General features: G+C 53.1%; 1 protein-coding gene across 1 annotated transcript in view; it reads left to right on the top strand.

The window, feature by feature from the left end:
- Nucleotides 1–3,443, top strand: part of desmb (desmin b) — a 41,195-nt gene extending 37,752 nt beyond the window's left edge. The window contains exons 7-9 of the mRNA XM_072469089.1: nt 1,941–1,984; nt 2,104–2,189; nt 2,964–3,443. Of these exons, the coding sequence (XP_072325190.1) occupies nt 1,941–1,984; nt 2,104–2,189; nt 2,964–3,005 (172 nt within the window). The 3' untranslated portion in view covers nt 3,006–3,443. The remainder of the gene's footprint in view (nt 1–1,940; nt 1,985–2,103; nt 2,190–2,963) is intronic.
- Nucleotides 3,444–17,527: the final 14,084 nt, after the last annotated feature.

Genomic DNA, 17,527 nt, shown 5'->3' with positions numbered 1-17,527 from the left:
TGCAGCACTCCCTCAGTACTGACTCTGTGACAGTGCAGCACTCCCTCAGTACTGACCCTCTGACAGTGCAGCACTCCCTCAGTACTGACCCTCTGACAGTGCAGCTCTCTCTCAATACTGACCCTCTGACAGTGCAGCACTCCCTCAGTACTGACCCTCTGACAATGCGGCACTCCCTCAGTACTGACCCTCTGACAGTGCAGCACTCCCTCGGTACTGACCGTCTGGCAGTGCAGCACTCCCTCAGTACTGACCCTCTGACAGTGCAGCACTCCCTCAGTACTGACCTTCCGACAATGCAGCACTCTCTCAGTACTGACCGTCTGACAGTGCAGCACTCCATCAGTGCTGACCCTCTGACATTGCAGCACTCCCTCAGTAGTGTCTCTGAGACAATGCAGCACTCCCTCAGTACTGACCCTCTGACAGTGCAGCACTCCCTCAGTACTGACCCTCTGACAATGCAGCACTCCCTCAGTACTGACCCTCTGACAATGCAGCTCTCTCTCAATACTGACCCTCTGACAGTGCAGCACTCCCTCAGTACTGACCCTCTGACAGTGCAGCTCTCTCTCAATACTGACCCTCTGACAGTGCAGCACTCCCTCAGTACTGACCCTCTGACAATGCAGCACTCCCTCAGTACTGACCCTCTGACAATGCAGCTCTCTCTCAATACTGACCCTCTGACAATGCAGCACTCCCTCGGTACTGACCCTCTGACAGGGCAGCACTCCCTCAGTACTGACCCTCTGACAATGCAGCATGGATACATACGGTGGGGGATATTGACCCCATTCTTCTTTGAAATATATTTGGTCTCCACCCAAGGTTAATATTTCATCCAAGAGATGGATTTGACTTTGTGGATTTAATGAGGTTGTGAAAGGAGATGTTGAGATTAACTGTGATGTCCTTGGGCACAACAATGTTATCTTCTGCTCGTAAAACAATTCCTAACCAGAATTTGGAGGATTCAGGTTAATGAAAAAACAAATACGTTTCCAAGATCCCTTCCCTTACAGAATGAATGCAGTGTTCTGTTGTTGACCCTGATGTACTGTACCAAAAATTGCATTGTGCATTTTGCCTACTTGAAGTTTCCATATGCACATGTACCAACTGAGGGAGTCTGGTCGGAAGAGATAGGGGGCGGGCTTCTGTAAAATGGAGGCAGAGTGTCTGCGCCATTGTGAACGCCGTCGTGTTTCACAAGGGCACGAAACGGGCACGGGCACTACCGATCCTGGCCCCCACAGGGGACCAGCACGGCGCTGGAGCGGTTCACGCCGCTCCAGACTCCCTTCCCGGCGCCAACTGGGCACCGCGCATGCGCGGTGGCACCGCGCCAAACTGAGCATGCGCAGTGGCGCCGCGCCAACCCGCACATGCGCTGGGGACTTCCTCAACGCGCCGGCCCCGACGCAACATGGCCTTGGGGGTTCAGGGGCCAGTCGTGTAACAAAATAGGGCTGGGGCTGGAGACGCCGGTCGGTGGACCCCGATCGCGGGCCAGACTCCATCGGAGCCCCCCCCCCCTGGGTGATGGAGACCACCTACCCCCCCCCCCCCACCAGCTGCCCCCCGACCCTGCGCGTACAGTTCCCGCCGGCTGGGGGCAGGTGTGGACGGCGCCGGCGGGGGACTCTGCCGTTTCCGCGCGGCCGTTCGGCCCATTATGGCCGTAGAATCGGCGGCCCGGCCGCGGACAGCTCCTCGGAGAATCACGTGCCGGCGTGGGGCCGGCGTGGCGCGGTTGCGCCGATTCTCAGGCCCGGCGCGGGACTCGGAGAATCCCGCCCAATAAGGGATCCATGTTTCACAGTTCAATCAGTTCTAAATCGAAATGTCTCTGGCTGAATATATAACATTTTCTGTCTCAAGAACGTCAACGCTTTGACCTGCAAGTAACCATGCTCTCTGATTGGTTTTTTCTCCAGAATCGTTGTGCCGGCCCAATCGTTTTCCACCCTGAGTTTTAGAGGTAGGTAATGATTCTCCCAACGCGGGACATTTAATTCACAATTGTCACTGCTAGTTCTGCAACCCCACCTCCCCGTGAGTCAGGGGTGCCTGAGTAACTCTCGGATGTCTTTGTTTCAGAGACCAGCCCTGAGCAGGCGCATGCCGCTGAAGTACACACCAAAAAGACAGTGACCATCAAGACTTATGAAACAAGGGATGGAGAGGTGAGAGTAGCAGAGTGCTCGGAGGCAGCGAGCGAGGCGGCCATGGGGTGGGGGAAGGGAATGGGTCACCTGAATGAGGGCAAGGACCTGGATTCCTCATGCATCATGCATGACCTTAAGGAGTCCGAATGCACGCGACAGTCAATGCAGTGCAATGTTTCGACGTGCAATCACTTTTGCAACGTGGGAAAGACTGCAGCCAACTTGCGCACAGCAAGATTCCACTAATGAGATCATTGAGCCTGGGTGTTGGTTGAGGGATACATCGGTGTAGAAGAACAGGACATCAAGAGGAACACCCCAGCTCTCCCCCCCCCCCCCCCCAACCCCCGTTGATGGGTGAGGCCCGGATTGGGACCGCCATGATCGGCAGACCCGGTTGGGACCTATGTGCTGTGCGCCACGTTGCTGCCATTTCCTTTGGCTAAACTTGAAACCTACGTTTGAATCACCTTCTCGGGTCGCCTGAAGGTTTTCTGCCGCATCGTGAACACTCCTTCCATTGGCCATCGAGTCCTGGGATGGGATTTGAAGTTGCAGCTTCTGCCTGAGAGGCAGGGACACTAACTAAACACTGTGCCGCAGAACCTCCACTACTATAATGTAGGAAAAGCCATATTAGAGTATATATTGTATAGTTGGGGGGAATGCTAAATTGTTCCGCGTTATGGCCATTTCACAGTCTTACACTCGGAAAATGGGCCAATTTCTGCTCCGTTGGGGAGACATTGATGATTCTCCGCTGACAGCATCTGTTTTCTTTTCCCCCTCAAGGTGATCAGCGAGTCTTCACAGCATCAACAGGAGATTTCTTAAATCCGCCCGGAGAGAGCGACACACGGAGACATGACCCAATCCTTGACCTTAACATGAGTTCCCCCCCCCCCCCAAAAACCCACCGACCCCCCCCCCCCCCCCGATTCCCCCACACCTCCACAGCCACCCACCTGCTGGGTTAACAGCGCCAGCGCATGTGACAAGAACAAAGTGCCTTGGAAACCAGCCCATCGAAAGCCCCCCATCCACCTTTCGCAAACAGTCGTACGTCGCGTAGCGTTGGAGAGTCCAGGTGAAGATCTCAGCTGAAGGAAAACCACGGGGATCTCCAGATAATCCTTGCATCCTTTTGGGAACACTGGTCGCTCCTTTGCACCATTATAGATGTGCTGTGTAACAAGGGGGGATTCAGGGATTTTCCGATGTATTTCTTTTCCACAATGATAAATAAATATCGAATCAAGTATTGTACATGGATAGATTGGTAATCATAACTTCCATTGTCAAATCAGCCTGTCGGTATGTGTTATCTGCACAACTGGACTGAGAAGTGATCATGGGCAAGATTGGAAAATGACCATTGAGCATAATGGCATAGCAGTTCAATCGTTAAACCAAGAATCTTGAGGCTGAGCCCCATGACCTGAAGATGCAAGTTCAAATCCCACCACAGAATGAATTTTAGTTCAATTAAATAAATAAATAAACAACTAGTCTCAGTATCTGTGACCATGAAATTATCATCGCAAGTTGCAAAAACTCATCTGGTTCATTAATGTCCTTCAGGGAAGGAAATCTGCCGTCCTTACCTGGCCTGGCCTGCACGTGGCTTGAGAGAGATCACAGCAATGTGGTTGACTCTGAAATAGCCCAGCAAACCACTCAGTTGTATCAAAACTACCGCAAAACAGCTGTAATTTTCACAGACTGCTACCATTCAAGTACAATTAGGGACGGGCAGCCCCCCCCCCCCCCCCCCCCGCCGCACCCCGCCCCCCCCAAACGTTCTTGTTGCTTGTGGCCAATGTGGTCTCAAATTGGACATTCTTAAAAAAACTTTTATTGTCACAAGTAGGCTTGCATTAACACTGCAATGATGTTACTGTGAAAATCCCCCAGTCGCCACATTCCGGCGCCTGTTCGGGTACACGGAGGGAGAATTCAGAATGTCCAATTCACCCAACAAGCACGTCTTTCGGGACTTGTGGGAGGAAACCCATGCACACACGGGGAGGATGTGCAGACTCCGCACAGACAGTGACCCAAGGCGGGAATCGAACCCGGGACCCTGGAGCTGTGAAGCTGCCGTGCCGCCTGAGAACATTTGAACATCCTTTCAAATTTCACCCCTCTTACCGCACCCCCCCACGCCCCCCTGCCCTTTGTGGAATCTTTGACTCGTGTGCAAGGCTGGGCTGGGTTCACCAATACTTTGTACCCGTCTGTCAGCCCATTAGTTCTGCCTGTTTGTTGGATGGTGAACTTTTTGGGGCAGTTTTGCCGCTGCCAGTTCAGGATTAGATTGCGAGAGTCAAATCCTTTATCATGTCGGACCTGCAGTACAGACGCTGGCCATTCTGCTTAACTGGACAGTCCAGTGACCTCCCGCGGCTCCACGATTCACCGCAATGGCCCCCTGGGCTAGCGTCTATGTTCATGTTTTTTGATTATGTATCATCATGTATTTGCCCCATCCCTCTCTGGGTAAAGGTGACCCCCTTGAGAAACTGAATGGATCACAGACTCAGGAGCCTTCGGTTATACTCTGACCCAGGGTGATATTAAATCAAGGGTGAAGCGACAACATTTTAACTCTCCCCCACCCCCGGCTCAGTCACCCCTACCCCCCCCCCCCCCTTACAGTAAGCTCAACCACTGACTGCAATCAACCCCAATGGCTTTCCGTCCATGGTACTAACCAGTGAACTAAATAGGGCGACCGGGTTGGCTCGAAGCTTCTTTTCGCTCCGTTACTGATTGTACTGGAGGCTGCTGAGCTGTTACTGATGTAAATTAACAGCTTTCTGGCGGTGACCTCCATGTGCCATTGGAGCAGGTATGGAAATTTCAATATTCCCTGTTAGATGTTGGGGGGTTAGAAATGGTGAAAGGTGAATCGCTTTTGTTTCACTATTCCCCCTCACTTATATTGCAGCTTCCTTACCCGCAACAATACATCAACCAATCATATCGCCACTCCCAGGAGTCACAAGATTAAAAAGTCATGGATTTAAATGTTTTTTTTTCATTTTTCAGGCAACTGATTTCAAAATGTAGCAACTAAGCAACTAAAGAAGCATTTTCAGGTCAACACAACAGCCAAATATTATTCACTCAGTTTTGTGAGGGCCACAAAGAATCCAGCACGAGTTTTAAGGATACAAAGTAATAACATTTATTTACCATAACATATATATATAACAGCAGCAGTAACTTCCCTTGCTGCACACTCCTTCCTGCCGGTTCCTAAACTGGCCAGCTTTATTTATACTTGGAGTTTACTAATGGTTTCTCCGCCCCCCTCATTGGGGGAGCTCATACTCCCACAGGATTGTGGGATTGTCATTCGTCCCCAGCCAATGGTAAGTAGGCAGGTTATAACATCCCCCCCCCCCCCAAAGTTCAAGGAATCCACCGAAGACCCTGGCGAAGGAGGGTGTCTGACTCGTTTGGCCGCAGGCCGGACACCATTTGCACGCGGCGCTGGATCAGGCGGCGTGTAACGAGACGGAGACCGGCGCTTCCGTGATGAACGGCGCAACGGTTGTACATCCACGGCCCGTGGACCCGAGGATTCCCCCTCTGATGCATCCTGTGTCTCCATCTCGGAGTCAGAGTCTGCTGCCTCCGTCATGTCAGCGACTCTATCTCCATTCGGCCCCGTAACGACCTGTGCAGGCTTCGAGTGAGGCACCAGTGGAAGATTGTGAGGACTACCTTCCCTTGTCTCTGGTCTCTGCGGCTGTAGAAATGAGCTCCGGGGGCGGGGAATCTTTTGAGGGGATAGTCTTCTGGACCGAACGTGGTCTACATTTTTTCGCTGGAGACGACCCTGGGCTTGCACCTGGTAAGATATAGGGCCCGTTTGGCGAAAGATTACACCAGGAACCCACTGGGCACCACCAGCAAAATTCCGAACGAACACTGGGTCACCGGGCGCAAACTGCCGAATCGGCCGATGCCGAGAAAATCCCTGTCCCTGCCGTTCTTGCGTGCGGCGTACTTTTGCGCCAATGTCCGGGAAAACCATACTAAGGTGGGTGCGAAGTCTCCGGCCCATTAGGAGTTCTGCGGGAGCTACCCCAGTCACCGCATGGGGGGTGGTCCTATACGTAAACAAAAAGCGAGCCAGTCTCGTGTCCATTGATCCGGAAGACTGCTTCTTTAGGCCTCTTTTGAATGTCTGCACTGCGCGCCCTGCCAACCCATTTGAAGCCGGGTGGTAAGGGGCAGTGCGGATATGGCGGATGCCGTTCATCTTCATGAACCTCGCAAACTCCCCACTCGTGAATGGAGTGCCGTTATCCGTGACCAGCACCTCGGGGAGGCCATGCGTACTAAACGACAAACGCATCTTTTCAATTGTTGCGCAGGACGTTGTCCCCTGCATCTTATGCACCTCTAGCCATTTAGACTGGGCGTCAATTAATAGAAGGAACATGGATCCTTGAAAAGGGCCTGCGTAATCTGCATGCAAGCGCGCCCAAGGCCGCCCTGGCCATTCCCAGTGATGTAGGGGCGCGGCCGGCGGAAGCTTCTGATGCTCCTGGCAAATGGAGCAGTTTTGGGCCACCTTCTCAATGTCGGTGTCGAGGCCTGGCCACCAGACATAACTCCGGGCCAACATTTTAATTTTGGTCACACCTGGATGCCCATTGTGCAAGTCTGTTAGTATCAGCTCCCGACCTTTTTCCGGGACAATCACACGCGTCCCCACAAGAGGATGCCGTCTTCCACGCTGAATTCTGACAGCTTGGAGGAAAATGCCCGCAACTCGCCTGGGAGCTGTCTATGCTGCCCACCATACAGGACTATGTGCCGAACCTTTGACAGGACTGGCTCCGTCTGGGTCCACTCACGGATCTGTGATGCCGTGACAGGTAAGGTGTCCAGAAAATTTAGGGTTGCAACCACCTCATCGGTCGTGGGGGTCGACATGGGGCCGGTCGATAAAGGCAATCGGCTCAGTGCGTCGGCATTTGCTATCTGCGTACCTGGTTTGTGCTCCAGAGAATACTCGTATGCAGCAAGCAATAAAGCCCAGTGCTGGATCCGTGCAGAAGCAATGGGCGGTATTGGCTTATCCTCTCTGAAAAGTCCCAGCAGAGGCTTATGATCAGTCACGACAGTGAAATGGCAGCCATACACGTACTGTTGGAAGCGTTTCACCGCAAAAACCACTGCCAGGCCCTCCTTCTCGATCTGCGCGTACTTTTTCTCTGCTGCAGTCAATGTGCGGGAGGTGAAAGCTATCGGTCGCTCGGCCCCATTCTCCATCTTGTGGGACAGGACGGCCCCAATACCATACAGGGATGCTTCACATGTGACGAGCAAAGGCTTTCCAGGATCATAGTGGGTTAGTAACCCAGACAACGACAATTGTTGCTTTACCCGCCGGAAAGCGGTTTCTTGCGGTTGACCCCAAACCCAGGTGTGATTTTTCTTTAGCAGAAGGTGCAAGGGGGCCAGCGTAGTTGCCAGATTGGGGAGGAACTTCCCGTAATAGTTTACAAGACCGAGAAAAGAACGAAGATGCGAAGTGTCAGTCGGGGTGGGGGCCTGTTGAATTGCACGCACCTTCTCTGCGACGGGGTGCAAACCTTCGCGGTCCACCCGATAACCTAGGTAGACCACTTCCTTTGCCTGAAATACGCACTTTGTGCGACATAAACGGACTCCAGCCTCCAAAAGGCGTCTAAGGACAGCCTCTAGATTTTCCAAATGTTCCTGCTCCGACGTCCCTGTAATCAAAACGTCATCTAGGTAGACAGCCACACGTGGTAAACCTCTCAAAATGCCCTCCATAACACGTTGAAAAATTGCGCAGGCAGAGGATACTCCAAAGGGCAACCGTGTATATTCATACAGGCCCCGGTGTGTATTAATCGTTACATATGGTCGGGAGGCAGGGTCCAGCTCCAACTGCAGGTAGGCGTGACTCATATCTAATTTTGTGAACGAGAGTCCACCTGCAAGCTTCGCGTAGAGATCCTCTATGCGAGGCATTGGATATCAGTCGAGTCGGGAAAGCCGTATTCACTGTAAGTTTATAGTCGCCACACAAGCGATCTGTGGCATCTGGCTTCATTACAGGTACAATTGGTGCTGCCCAGTCAGCAAAACGGACGGGCCTGATAATACCCAAACTCTCCAAACGAGTGAGCTCCCCTTCTACCTTCTCGAGCAAGGCGTAAGGCACTGGGCGCGCCCGGAAATAGCGCGGCGTGGCTCCTGGTTCGACTTGGATATGGGCTACGGCCCCTTTTATTTTCCCTAAACCAGGCTGGAATACATCTGGGTATCGTCCTAGCACCTCGGTCAACCCTTCAGAAACTGTTTGGAGGATGTGCTGCCATTGCAACCGCAAATGGCGCAACCAGTCCCGACCCAACAGGCTGGGCCCATGGCCACGCACCACGATAAGTGGGAAACGCCCCTCCTGGCGTCCATAAACAACAGGGGTCATTGTAGTTCCTGCAATGTCCAGTGGTTCCCCCGTGTAGGTGGCCAACCTGGCCTGTGAGTCGGTTAATGTGAGGGTCTGTATACCCTGCTTGATGCGGTCGAATGTCCTCTGGGCGATCACGGAGACTGCTGCGCTAGTGTCCAACTCCATCTCAAGCGGGTGGCCATTGACCCGTACTGTCACCTTAATGGGGGCCACACGGGGAGCTGCCACACAATGCAGCTGCAGGCAGTCATCCTCCGTCTCCACGTCCTCAGGCATAGTCGCCGCAGGTTCATCCACATGGAAGGTACGGCCCCTGGGCTGTTCCCTGTTACGGCCCCTGGGCTGGTCCCAGTTCCGGTCGGAACGACGGCCTCTGGCGCCCCCAGGGCCAGACGTGGTCGGCGCCTACAAGTCTGACACGGACATGGTTTCTCATCCATTGGTTCTGGAGAAGGCTCCCTTCGGGGAGGAATGTCCGACAGCCACTGGCGTCGGTCCGGACGTTGCCTCGCCCAAGGTACCGCAGGAGTGCGGGGGGACCTTTTCGGACGGAAGTGGTTGCGCCCCAAGGCATGCACTTCCATTCCCTGTAGCTCCTGCACTCCTCGTTCTGCGCTCTCTCGGGGCAATACTACTTGAATGGCCTATTGAAAAGTCAATGTTGGCTCAGCTAACAACTTTCTCTGGGTGGCCGCATTGTTAATATCGCAAACCAAACGGTCGCGTAACATTTCTGACAAGGTCTCACCATAGTCACATTATTCCGCAATCCTGCGTAGCCTGGATAGAAAATCGGCAAGGGATTCTCCAGGGGTCCTCTCAGCGGTATTAAACCGGTAACGCTGGACTATCGTGGACGGGGTTGGGCTAAAATGTTGCCCCACTATATTCACAAGTTCATCAAATGTTTTGGTGTCCGGCGCAGCTGGGTACGTAAGGCTCCTAATCACCCCAAACGTATGCGGGCCACAGGCGGTGAGCAATATGACCACCTGGCGCTCGTTTTCGGTGATATTGTTCGCCCGGAAATAGTAACGCATCCGTTGTGTGTACTGGTTCCAGCTTTCCAGCGCAGCATCAAAAACATCCAACCGTCCGTACAGAGGCATGGTATAATAGAAAACAACTTCCAACCTGTATCCAACAAAAATCCAGGGAGGTGGCTTCAGCAGTGTAGACAGCTATTCACTTTAACCCTCGTCGCCAGTTTTGTGAGGGCCACGAAGAATCCAGCACGAGTTTTAAGGATACAAAGTACTAACATTTATTGACAATAACATATATATATATATAACAGCAGCAGCAACTTCCCTTGCTGCACACTTCTTCCTGCTGGTTCCTAAACTGGCCAGCTTTATTTATACTAATGGTTTCTCCGCCCCCCTCATTGGGGAAGCTCATACTCCCACAGGATTGTGGGATTGTCATTAGTCCCCAGCCAATGGTAAGTAGGCAGGTTATAACATTCAGTATACTCTTCCGACAGATTGAAATATTCTAGAATCTTACAGCGCGGAAGGAGATTTTCTGAATGTGCTGACCCATTAGTCCACCCCCCCCCCCCCCACCACCCCCCCCCCCCCACACCATCATTCCGTACATGGAAAACAAAAGACATACGATAAATACATGATGAAACACAATGAAAATACATAAACATAGACAGCGGGTGAAGTACAAGGAATATAGTGCGACAACTGTAAAGAAGATGCATAGGAAGATCAGTTCAGTCCATAAGAGGGTCGTTTAGGAGTCTGGTAACAGCGGGGAAGAAGCTGTTTTTGAGTCTGTTTGTGCGTGTTCTCAGACTTCTGTATCTCCTGCCTGATTGAAGAAGTTGGAAGAGTGAGTAAGCCGGGTGGGAGGGGTCTTTGATTATGCTGCCCGCTTTCCTCAGGCAGCGGGAGGTGTAGATGGAGTCAATGAATGGGAGGCAGGTTTGTGTGATGGACTGGGGGGTGTTCACGACTCTCTGAAGTTTCTTGCGGTCCAGGGCCGAGCAGTTGCCATACCAGGCTGTGATGCAGCCCGATAGGATGCTTTCTATGGTGCATCTGTGAAAGTTGGTAAGGGTTAATGTGGACATGCCGAATGTCCGTAGTTTCCTGAGGAAGTATCGGCGCTGTTGTGCTTTCTTGGTGGTAGCATCGACGTGGGTGGACCAGGACAGATTTTTGGAGATGTGCACCCCTAGGAATTTGAAACTGCTAACCATCTCCACCTCGGCCCTGTTGATGCTGACAGGGGTGTGTACAGTACTTTGCTTCCTGAAGTCAATTACCAGCTCTTTAGTTTTGCTGGCATTGAAGGAGAGATTGTTGTCGCTACACCACTCCACTAGGTTCTCTATCTCCCTCCTGTATTCGGACTCATCGTTATTTGAGATCCGGCCCACTATGGTCGTATCGTCAGCAAACTTGTAGATGGAGTTGGGACCAAGTTTTGCCACGCAGTGGTGTGTGTACAGGGAGTAGAGTAGGGGGCTAAGTGTTAAGTAATGGGTTAAGAGACATTGCAATTAGTTGTCTCATTTATGTTAAGTATCCATTAATTGACACTGATATGTAAAGGGACTTCAGGTGGCCTCTGTCAGGTGGTGTGTTGTTAAGAGTTTTGTGCAGAGGCTGTGGAAGGGAAATAAATGGTGTTTGGTGAAAAGGAACAAGAACTTTAGACTCTTCATTTCACAGCAACTAAAACGTATAACACTAAGTACGCAGCCTTACGGGGCCCCGGTGTTGAGGACTATTGTGGAGGAGGTGTTGTTGTTCATTCTTACTGATTGTGGTCTGTTGGTCAGAAAATCGAGGATCCAGTTGCAGAGTGGGGAGCCAAGTCCTACGTTTTGGAGCTTTGCTATGAGCTTGTCTGGGCTTATGGTGTTGAAGGCGGAGCTGTAGTCAATCCAGCTAAGAAGGTTGTGCAGTGCTGGTCCGAGGAGACAGAAGGAGTCCTTGTTGTCGAGATGTTCTCGGGATGAGTGTAGGGCCAGGGAAATGGTGTCTGATGTGGACCGGTTGCAGCGGTATGCGAATTGCAGTGGATCAAGGCGTTCTGGGAGTATGGAGGTGATGCACTTCACGATCAACCTCTCGAAGCACTTCATTACGACTGAAGTCAGGGCCACTGGATGGTAGTCATTGAGGCACGTTGCCTGGTTCTTCTTTGGTACCGGTATGATGGTGGTCTTCTTGAAGCAGGTGGGGACCTCGGAGTGGAGTAGGGACAGGTTAAAGATATCCGTGAATACCTCTGCCAGCTGGTCCGCGCAGGCTCTGAGTGCACGACCAGGGATCCCGTCCGGGCCCGTCGCCTGCCGAGGGTTCACTTTCAGGAAGGCCAATCTGACTTCGGAAGCTGTGATGGTGGATATGGGTGAATTATGGGCTGCTGGGGCACTCGCCAGCGGATTGTTGGTTACCTGCTCGAACTGTGCATAGAATGCATTGAGTTCATCGGGGAGGGGTGCGCTGCTGCCAGAGGTACTGTTCGACTTCACTTTGTAGCCCGTTATGTTGCTTAGTCCTTGCCACAACCGCCGAGAGTCTGTCTGTGACTCTAGCTTGGTTTGACATTCTCTCTTGGCATCTCGGATGGCTTTGCGGAGGTCGTACCTGGATTTCTTGTATAGGTCAGGGTCGTCTGCCTTGAACGCCTCAGATCTGTCCTTCAGTAGGGAGTCAATCTCGCGATTGAGCCATGGTTTCCGGTTGGGGAACGCACGTACTGCTTTCTTTGGCACGCAGTCGTCCACACATTTGCTGATGAAGTCTGTGACGGTGGTGGCATACTCATTTAAGTTGGTCGCTGAGTTCTTAAATATGGACCAGTCCACTGTCTCTAAGCAGTCACGTAAGAGCTCTTCTGTCTCCTCGGACCAGCACTGCACAACCTTCTTAGCCGGATTGGTTTAGCTGGATTAGCTGAGTGGCGTGGATGGACAGGCACTCTTTCCCAGGGTGGAGGGGGTCTATGACCAGGGGGCATAGGTTTAAGGTCCGTGGGGCAAAGTTTAGAGGAGATGTGCGAAGCAGGTTTTTTACGCAGAGGGCGTTGAGTGCCTGGAACGCGTGGCCAGGGGAGGTTGTGGAAGCAGATACATTAACGGTGTTTAAAAGACATCTTGACAAACACATGGATAGGATGGGTATAGAGGGATACGGCACAAGGAAGTGCTGAGGGTTTTGGCAACGGTTGGTATCATGACCAGTACAGGCTTGGAGGGCCGAAGGGCCTGTTCCTGTGCTGTATTGTTCTTTGTTCTCTTTGTTCTTGTTCAGTTGCAGTTTCTCCTCATTTACTCTGTCAAAAATTCTTCACCATTTTGAACGCCTTCATTAAACTTCCACCTGAACCATGTCTGTTTCCCATTCTCCTGTATCGAAGACTAAACAGTTAGTGAAACCTCGAAAAGTATCAGGAGATGACCACAAGACCGTTGATGATTTGTATTAAGGGCTGTGTCACTGCGGAAATACACCCTGGGATGCCCACTGTCATCGCTCCCTTTCCCCGCTGTACCACAACAACCCGCCCCCCCTCCCTCCCCCAAGCAAGACAACAACCCCCTCCCCCTCCCCTGCACCAACCACCTGACTACCCCCTCCACCGTGCTCCCGCTAACTAGCCCACCCAGCCAGCCGGCCAGCCCCGTCCGAGGCCTACCATGCCTCCTAAACAACCCCCCCCCCCCCCCCCCCCCCCCCGCCCCACTGATTCCCCTCCCCCATTCTCACTCTCTCAAAAAACATAGAACATAGAACGTTACAGCGCAGTACAGGCCCTTCGGCCCTCGATGTTGCACCGACCTGTGAAACCACTCTAAAGCCCATCTACACTATTCCCTTATTGTCCATATGTCTATCCAATGACCATTTGAATACCCTTAGTGTTGGCGAGTCCACTACTGTTGCAGGCAGGGCATTCCACGCCCTTACTACTCTCTGAGTAAAGAACCTACCTCTGACATCTGTCCTATATCTATCTCCCCTCAATTTAAAGCTATGTCCCCTCGTGCTAGACATCACCATCCGAGGAAAAAGGCTCTCACTGTCCACCCTATCCAATCCTCTGATCATCTTGTATGCCTCAATTAAGTCACCTCTTAACCTTCTTCTCTCTAACGAAAACAGCCTCAAGTCCCTCAGCCTTCCCTCATAAGATCTTCCCTCCATACCAGGCAACATTCTGGTAAATCTCCTCTGCACCCTTTCCAATTCTTCCACATCCTTCCTATAATGCGGCGACCAGAATCGCACGCAATACTCCAAATGTGGCCACACCAGAGTTTTGTACAGCTGCAACATGACCTCATGGTAGAAGCAGAAGAAAGGAGCACTAACCCTCAATGCTCTCCACGCCCCCCAACCATCAAACCCAACAAAACATTTCAAGGGAGAAAAGCTCTCCCAACAACCACCAACGGAAACCAATAAAGGTTCAATGTTCTCCTTCTCCTGCCAGTCCATTGCCTCTCAAAATAATATTCTCGATTCAGGAAAGTCACCCAGAGATGGGCCGGGGACCACACCCCAAACTTCACCCCCTCCTGTAAGAGGGCACCCCCTGACCCGGTTAAAACCGGCCCTCCTTGTGCACCCACAGCTCATTCCCTTCCCAGCTGCACCTCCTCGTCTACCTCACCCATCACAGAATCTTCTCCTTGCCCAGGAAACGGCGCAGCCCCATCACCATCGCCTTCGCCGGCGGCCTACTCTGCAGCAGAGCCCTGTGCGCTCGCTCGACCTCCAGGAGCTGGTCAGAGGTCCCCTCCTCCATCAACGTTTCCAGCAGCTTGGCCACGTACGTGCCGGCCTCCACTCCTTCAATGCCTTCGGGCATCCCCACGATCCACAGGTTTTGTGTTCTGGAGCGGTTCTCCAGGTCCTCCACCTTCTCCTACAGCTGCTTTTGGGTCTCCCGCACCACCCGCACCTCGGCCACCAACGAAGCCAACTGCTCCTCGTGCTCCCCCACCGTCTCCTCCACTCCCTGGGTCTCCAGCCCCTGCTCCACCCGGACAGTCCCCGCTTTGAGTGGCTCTGCCGCCTTAGTTAGGTCCTCATGGGCTTGCCTCCTCTGCTGGATGAACGTCTCATTTAAGAGGTCCACCAGCTGTTCCGTTGACCATTGGGCAGGCAGGGCAGGCCCCTTACCCTCCGCCATCTTGATCCCTGGCGCACAAAGATTCTCCTGCTCCACCAGCTCCTTTCTTCTTTACCCAATCCTGGTCCACGAGGTCCTCATATCCACCAGCCGCACCAATGGAGTCTCACTTTCTCCTGGCAATCCTACCCCCTTTTCCATCCAAACTTTCACCCTATGCACGAAGAAAAATCCAACTAAATCCACCTTGAGCGGGAGCTACCAAATGTGCGACCCGCTCGCTCCATGGCTGCCACCGGTGGTCCGAGAAGAAATATTTTTTTCTCATGGAAGCAGATTCTTTGAATATTTGTCAGGCAGAGCCAGATGTGGATCTTGATTAACAAGGGGGCGAGAGGCTTTCGAGGGTGAGCTGGAGTGTGGGCTGGAGGTTCCAATCAGATCAGCCATGATCTTAACGAATGAAGAGCAGGCTCGAGGGGCCGAGTGGCCGACTCCTGTTCCCAATTCATGGGTTGGATTCCCCGCTCGCTGACGCCGAATCCATTTTGGCGGCGGAATCGGGAGTGGCGCCGGTTTTTAAACTCTCCGGCCCCGGGAAATCGGCGTTCTCAAGGAGTTCGCCGGGTAGGGTATCCACCCGCCTCAGGCCATCGCCCGCGGCCCACCCCGCGATGCTCCGTCCCCAACCGGCCGAATTCCCCACGGCGTGGCTTTCGTGTGCTCACACCGTCCGGCATCCTCGCGTGGTGGCTGCGGACTCAGTCCGGCGCGCCACAGTCGGGGGAGAGTCGATCGGCAGGCGGGGGGGGGGGGGGGGGGGGGTTTCATTCGGGGGCAATGTGGGTGGGCGGTCCGGGGCGCGCGAGCAGCCAATCAAGGCACTATTCTGGAGGTCCAGATCCGCGGGCTGAGTCCGCCATCGGGCATGGCGCGGCCGCTGGAGACCGCCAACGTGTGCATGCGCAGACTCCAACCCTGAGGTGCGGGGGCCGTATCGGCATCTGGAGCTGCGAGCTCTGCGACGGATGCCTGCTAGCCCCCTGGAACACCGGGAATCTGGCCTCTTGACGCCAGTTTTCCTGGTGTTAAAGGCCACAGTTTTCCCGGCAGTGCGGGGGACATAGTCCCAAAAAGGGAGAACACAGCCCCAGATGTTTGTGTGTGAGGCTGAGTGAATTTGGTCTACACTCTGCAGTGTAGCAGAATGTGACGCAATCTCATTGAACCTACAATATGCTGAAAGGCTTGACAAGGCGGATGCGGAGAGATTGATTCCGCTGGTCAGGGACACGGGGGGGGGGGGGGGGCACAGTGCCTGGATAAAGGAGCCGATCATGTCGGACCGAGATGAGGAGAACTTTCTTCACTCAATGGGCTGTGAATGTTTGGAGATTCCCCACCCAAGAGGAGCCTGGGTCCTCCGTCGTTGAGCAGCTTCAAGCTGGGATGGATGGATTTTTAGTCTCTCGGAGAATCGAGGGATTATGGGGAGCTGGAAGAAAGTGGAATGGGAACTCAAGATCGGCCGTGAGCGTACTGACTGGAGGAGCAGGCTCGATGGGCTGAATGGTCCACTCCTGCTGGGGCGGGATTCTCCGGCCGCGCCCGCCCACCGACTGCAAAGTCCTGCCCGAGGTCCCTTACGCGGTCTGCATCACGCCCGTGGCGATCTTGCGGGGCGGAAGAATCCAGCCCGATATCTTGTGTTCTTGTGCAAAAGGGAGACGGTAATGGATCAATTAGAGAAACAAAAGATGGGTCTAGAGAAGTGTTAAATGGGAATATCTGTATCATTACCTCTGCCGGCTAAACAGAAATAGGCCAGTTTTTGCGATCTGAAATTGTTGAACTTGGTTGAAAGGCTTTGGATGTTCCTGGGGCTGATTGAGGCGCAATTCTGATCTTTGCCAGGAGGGGGAGACATAGCTCAGCAGATCGAGTACTGGGTGCCAAACTGGTGCTGTTGTCCGAGGGGTATGTGAACAGCCAAGAACTCGCTCTATGTTACTGAATCCGACTGACGTCCCCGTCCTACCCTTTAGTGTGACACCAGCCCCTTCACACCCCGACAGACTGTGCGCGGCAGTGAAGTATTTAGGGCTGATTTCTGTCCTCGTTTTAAATAAGAACATGTGAGTTAGGAGCTGGAGGAGGCCATTCAGCCCATCTAGCCTGCTCCGCCATTCAATCAGATCATGGCCGATCTGATCTGTGCCCCCGGGCTCTGGACACGCCCATGAGTCAAAACATCCCCCCACTTAAATAAGGAGCTGGGGGTTGTTCACAGCAACTTCATTGAAGTCTATTTGTGACAATAATCGATGATCATTATTAAGGAGAGCAAAGTGGGGTTGTCGAAATGGGATTGCCCAGTTTCCATTCGCCGCCTGTTCCCGCTGAGGGCGTGGCACCTCATTGAAATCCGAGGGGGCGGGAGTGGGAGTTTCTGAGACGGACGCAGGATTTCAGCTGGTAATGGGGCGGGCGTGTGCCCTGCACACTCTCTCTGCTGGTACATGTCGGATCAGCAATCGTTAGAGGTGCGCGGCAGGACATTCCAGGCCCATTCCGCGAATCAGTGGGTCGCGTCCTTGCCTCTTAAGACAAAGGGTTGTGGGTTCAAGCCACATTCCAGAGGCTTCAGCTAATATACCGGGCTGCCAGTCCGGGTGCAGTACAGGAGGAGTGCTGCATGGTCAGAGGCGCTGTCTTTCGAGTGAGACATTAAACCGAGGCCCTGCGTCCCGAGGTGGATGTCCTCATCGCACGACGAAGAGCGGGG

The sequence above is a fragment of the Scyliorhinus torazame genome, chromosome 2 (genome assembly GCF_047496885.1).
Source record: "Scyliorhinus torazame isolate Kashiwa2021f chromosome 2, sScyTor2.1, whole genome shotgun sequence".
Taxonomy (NCBI): Eukaryota; Metazoa; Chordata; class Chondrichthyes; order Carcharhiniformes; family Scyliorhinidae; genus Scyliorhinus; species Scyliorhinus torazame.
The sequence above is the reverse complement of the archived record's forward strand: the minus strand, read 5'-3'. Positions and strand labels throughout refer to the sequence as shown.